The 6,000-nt window shown below is 36.7% G+C and overlaps 1 protein-coding gene across 1 annotated transcript in view; it reads left to right on the top strand.

The window, feature by feature from the left end:
- The first annotated feature begins 251 nt into the window (after positions 1–251).
- Positions 252–6,000, top strand: part of LOC103038949 (adapter molecule crk) — a 30,089-nt gene continuing 24,340 nt past the window's right edge. The window contains exon 1 of the mRNA XM_022665749.2: positions 252–893. Coding sequence (XP_022521470.1) covers positions 674–893 — 220 coding nt within the window. The 5' untranslated portion in view covers positions 252–673. The remainder of the gene's footprint in view (positions 894–6,000) is intronic.

Genomic DNA, 6,000 nt, shown 5'->3' with positions numbered 1-6,000 from the left:
ATTTAACTTTTTTTCCTGTGTTTTATTATAATCATAAACAAGATGATTAATTAAAGGAAAACTTGCAAAATAATTAAATAATTCAAGTTTTCGTTTAAATTTGCTTATTGATGATGCATTTATAAATTATGATGCATTGCTTGATGGTAGGGGTGAAATGGGATTGGGCCAGTGTGTGTGTGTGTGTGTGTGGTTTAGGGCGCAGCCTAAAGGTGGTGTGGTGTAGTGGAGGTGGTGTATTGGTGGAGGGGGGTGTGAGTAGACTCTCCCACCCTCCGACCGTCCGGGTTAATTTTCAAACCAGAGCCCGTACCTCACATCCGGCCGACGGGGGCAATAATTCTCCCAGCAGCCGCCATTTCAGCTGTGGAGTTGGGAGCTGCATGCGGGAAAACAGGGCGAGTTTGGGGCTTTTTTCTCCGCGGTGAGAGCGAGAGGGGAGAGTTAAGGACCGGGCTGAGGAGAGAGAGAGAGGGAGCTGCGCGGCCGGGAGGTTTGGAGCGGGCGGGTCGGTGTTATCGTAGCCGGGCAGGCGGGCGGAGGCGCTGCGGGGCTCCGGGGCTGGAGCTGGAGCTGGAGCTGAAGTTTGTTGTATGAGTTGAAGTGGAGCTCAGGGACAGGGAGGCCTGGGAAGCGCCTCTGCGGGGAGAGAGAAACACACACACTGCGGGACATGGCTGGAAACTTTGACGCCGAGGACCGCGGGAGCTGGTACTGGGGGAAGATCAACCGGAAGGAGGCCGTGACTCTGCTGCAGGGTCAGCGGCACGGCGTGTTCCTGGTCCGGGACTCGACCACCATCCGGGGAGACTATGTGCTGTCCGTGTCCGAAAACTCCAAAGTGTCCCATTATATAATCAACAGCATTAGCAACAACCGGCAGTCTGGATCAGGTACTGTTTAACACTTATATCTATCTAGATTAAACAATGATACAGCGCTTTAATTAACTATTAGTTAACTATCTAGGTTAATAACCTAATGAAAATCTGCTTTAAAATAAGAGTCGTTGGCTGGCTTTAACTGTAACGTTAGTTTAGCTGTAGTTTATGTGGCTACGCTAACTAGCTCGTTAGCATGCTAGCTAGCTAGCTAACTAACTTACAGCTCTGAAAGAAAAAAAACAGACCACTTCAGTTTCTGAATCAGTTTCTGATTTTGCTATTTATAGGTAACTGTTATATGTTTGAGTAAAATGAACATTGTTGTTTTATTCTACAAACTAACTTCCAAATTCCAAATAAAAACACAGTCGTTTACAGCATGTAATGTTATTTGCAGAAAATGAGAAATGGCTGACATAACTAAAAAGATGCAGAGCTTCTAGACCTCAAATAATTTCAAATAGAACAAGTTCATACTTATAAAGTTTTAAGAGTTCAGAAATCAATATTTGGTGGAATAACCCTGGTGGTTTTTAATCAATTTTTATACGTCTCTGCATGATGTTCTCCTCCACCAGTCTTACACACTGCTTTTGGATAACTTTATGCCTTTACTCCTGGTGCAGAAATTCAAGCAGTTCAGTTTGGTTTGTTGGCTTGATAGTCAATCTTCCTCTTAATTATTTTCCAAATATTTTCATTTTGGTAAAATCAAAAAGAAACTCATCATTTTCAAGTGGGCTCCTATTTTTTCAGAGCTGTATCAGTTACAGCGTTAGTTAGTTATCTTAGCAAGCTTGTTTAGCTTAGCTAACGCTAGTTTCTTTTTTTTTTTTAGCTACCATAACTTACTTCTAAATTTAACGTTACTTTTTACTTTTAGTTCGGGAGAAAGCCTATTTTAGGCTTCTTATTTCTATAAATGGTTTATTATTTAACTAATTTACGGTATCTAAAACAGCTTAACACGAATTATTTAGCGTTAACCTACTAGCGTTTGCTAGATTGATAGCTTAGCATATGAGCTAGCTAACAGCTAACGTTAATTAGCTAACTACAGTTCTAGGGTCACTTTTACTTATAATTGGGGAAATTAATTTAACCTACAGTTAGTATTTATAACACCAGCCCGTTGTTTAACTATTTATCGTTAATTTACGTTTTCTAAAACAATTGAACTGTTACCACAGATTATTAAGCATAGCATGTTGGCTAGTAAGCTTAACTTCTTACTAGGGGTGGGCGATATGGCTCTAAAATAATATCACGATATTTCAGGGTATTTTTGCGATAACGATATACTTGGCAATATAGGAAAACTAAACTAATTCATTCCTGGAATATAGTATAATAGTATAACAGAATAATCATAATGTGGCAAAATAAATAATATAGCATAAAATAATATAATGCAGCAAAAAATATTGCAGAATATTTAGTGCATGCATATAAATTGCAACTAAAACAATTAAACAATAAATACACCTAAAGCTTCACAGTAAATAATAGACTACTTTTAAGACAGAACAGCCCTATTATCACGATATGGATTTTTAATATCATGATATTTCTGTGTCACGATATATTGTATACGATATAATATTGCCCACCCCTACTTCTTACTTTCTTGGGATTTATTTACACGTTAAATAAGTTAGACTTAAAGACTTTTCCTTTGACATTTCAAACCTTATCTTTATGAAATTATCAATTTAACTTACATTATCTAAAAATAACTTAATGATTATTTGCCAGTAATTAGTTAACCTAGCTTGCTTGGTTTAGTAGTGTAAAGTTTCTAACTAGCAAATGTTGGTCTTTGATAAGACAGTTCATAGCCATATAATAAATCAATTTTATCTCTATAATTATATAACCTTTTATTTATAAGGTGTATATTAAATTGCATGTTTTCCATCTGCAGAGCAACCGGCTGCCTTCATGACCATGTTTTTCATTTATAGCTTAGTTAGTAATTTAGTTGAGAAAATAAGTTTTTCAGTTATGTAGTTACATTATTTGTACTACCAGCCTGTTAAGTTAATTTGTGTTATCTATGTTAGCTAAAATAATTTATCACATATTATTTAACCTTGCATTTTAGTTGGCGAGGGTGTATTTCGGGTTTAATTCCACTATAAGTAGACTTAAAGATTTTCCTTTGAACTTTCAAGCCTTATTTTTTATGAAATTATCAATTTACATTTTCTGATTTTCTAATCTAAAGGATTATTTAGCTTATTAGTAAACTAGGGTCAATAGAAGTGAGAAATGAAAGGTCTCGGTTAAGACAGTTCATAACTAATATAATATATCACAAATTGTTACTTAATTATTATATAGGATATTGAGTTACACTGCACATTTTTCATTTAACCTACAGAGCAATTTTACTGTCACATATCTTCATCTTAGTGGTTTTAAATGAGCTGGGTTAGCTAGCTGATCATTGTTTTTAACCAGAAAACTCTATATGTAATTAGTTAGTTAACCAACTTACTAGTCTGTGTTTCGTTTATATAGCAGTATGTAGCTGATCTTCTCCACATGTTCTAATGTCTGTCAGCTTGGGGGAGAGGGATAGTCAGCTAAAGATCTCATGTTGGGCTGGTTAGTGGTAGCTAGCTCTCCTAGACAGTGTCCACTCCCCCTTTGTCCAACATGGCTGTTTAAAGGGGTGTGGACAGAACACACACACACACATACACATACAGTCATATTGGTATTCTTCTGCTGTCCTCTCTCTTCAGCTCTGAAAGTCCTGTGTATAAAAAAAAAAATCTTTAACTCCGGGTCAAGGTTGTCAACATTTTTTTTCATTTAAGAAGGTGGAATATTTTATTAGGGGTGGACAAAAGGTGTAGATTTTATTAGTGTTGGGCAGAAGGAGGATGTTTTATATCAGGGGAGGGCAGAAGGTGAGCAAAAAGGCAATATTTTATTAGGGGGTTGGCAAATGGATCAGAGACAATATTTATATCATGGATGGGCAAAAGCTGCACTAAAAACGTAAAATGTGAAAAAAAGAAAAACAGTAATAAACAATATCTGCTTGGGCAAAAAGGTGGAAAGAAGTTTTTTTTTGGCAAGGGGAAAATAAGTAGATTTAATTAGTGGTGGACAAAAGTATAATATAGAGTTGAGCAATAAGATGATATCTGGGTAGACAAACAGTAAATATTTTATCTGAGGCCCTCTTGTTTACCTTCTACCCTCCTAAGAAAACATCATTTTACCCACCACATTAAGTGTTTCACCTTTTTAAATGTAAAAAATCTTGACAATCTCGTTCCCCAGGTCAAGTTTTTTTACTTTCAGTTGTTGATTTGTTTTTATTTAACCTGCTAATTAAAAAAGAGGGTTTGTAGTTGTAAACAGTCTTTGTCAGGGCCAATTGGCTAAATAAATGTGAAAACAAAATGTAAAAGTAAACGACTCAGGAGACAACTTTTACGTATTTTATTGAATACAGTTGGTTCAAAGCTAAAATGCAAGTTATATAAATGTTACATTTGTTTCTTTGTAAGTTATTAATGTCTAGAGATATACATGCAAATATCGCATATCAGCATCGGCCCAGAATTTCCACATAAGTGCATCACTAGTGGGTAAAAGGTCTAAACTTTATCAGTGGTGGATGAAAGGATGATATCTTACCTGGGTACACTGCACATCTTTTATCAGGGGTCGGTAAAAGCTGCACAAAAGGACGTTTTTTTTATTAGCTGCCTGCAAAAGAGTTTTTTTCAAAGGAAGGCCATGATATTTTATGGTTATCGTGATAAGTTAAGCTTTTCTGAGTGATGGTTGGGAAGAGTGGGACACAAACTAACAGGGTCCAGTGTAAATGGGTTTCTGTAGTTAAACAATTTTGAAGTAAATTTGCCATACCAACAGGCTATAGGAGCTATTTATTTAAAACTTTTTGTACACCAGATAGCTGGGCCCACCACAGACTAACCACTTCAGAGGTAATTTGGATTCTGAAGGATCTTGGTGTGGTTGTTTTGGTCCACATTAAAGTGTGGTTACTATGTTTATTGTTCACCCCTGCCGAAACTAATTGCAAACAAATTATTGTTTCATCCAGGGGAAGAAATCTCTCATTGCACATTATTAGGGTTCAAGCACCGAAGGTGCGTAGAACCCTATTGTTTTTGCTAAGATTTTTCTTCTTCTTCTTCTTCTTCTTCTTCTTATTATTCTTTTTCTCCTGTAAAAACAGTTGTGCAGCCTAAACCGTAAGTCATAGAGAAATGAAACTTGGTAGGTAGATGTAGGATCAGTGCATCTCGGTGGACAACAAAAATGGCACCGATTGGTCAAGTGGTGGCGCTATAAACAAGGAAATTCAGTTTTTCACAATTTTCTCAATAACTCAAAAACCATAAGACCTACATTCAAAATTCTTTTTTTGATGGATTCCTTGGGTCAATACCAACAACTTTCCAATTTGGACCATGCACTTCCGTCTATATAGATTTTGTGCTAATTTGCATAATATGCAAAACCTACTTTTGCAAACTAGTCCTAGGAATTTTGACCAATCCTGGCATGTTTGGTATCAAAACACTCGTGAGAGCATGCGCTTCAATATTCATTAAGAAAAAGTTGAAATATGTAAACAATATGGCCGCCATATGCAAATTAGTCCTTCCGGATATATGCCCCATTCACTTCAAGAGATAAATTTGGAGCACTGTTTCTCAGCAACCGTGCAACCTAGCAAGTTGAAACTTTGCATGCAGAGTCTATCATACAGCCTCTAAAGGATGTTCAAAGGGCAACTTGATCAATCAACATGGCTGAACACCATCAGCCAATCAGCATTCAGCAGACATTTTGGCAGGCTGAATGTTGCCCAATCTGGATGATATTTGGCAGTTATGTTCAGGTGGAGACACTGTAGTGACCTGCAAAGTGCTGAAACAATCCGCCCACTGGGGGGCGCTGTTCCAAAAAAACGAGTAAATGTCAATCATGCTGTACTATTTTGACATCTAATTGTTTTTGCCATATTTAGTACAGTGGCTCTGACAAATTTCTCAATACAACTATGTTTAAAAAGTGCTTTGTTCATTCATAATTGCTAATTGTTTGAAAATAGCTATATTGA

Source organism: Astyanax mexicanus, chromosome 1, assembly GCF_023375975.1.
Source record: "Astyanax mexicanus isolate ESR-SI-001 chromosome 1, AstMex3_surface, whole genome shotgun sequence".
Taxonomy (NCBI): domain Eukaryota; kingdom Metazoa; phylum Chordata; class Actinopteri; order Characiformes; family Acestrorhamphidae; genus Astyanax; species Astyanax mexicanus.
This window is presented reverse-complemented; position numbering and strand designations above follow the sequence as displayed.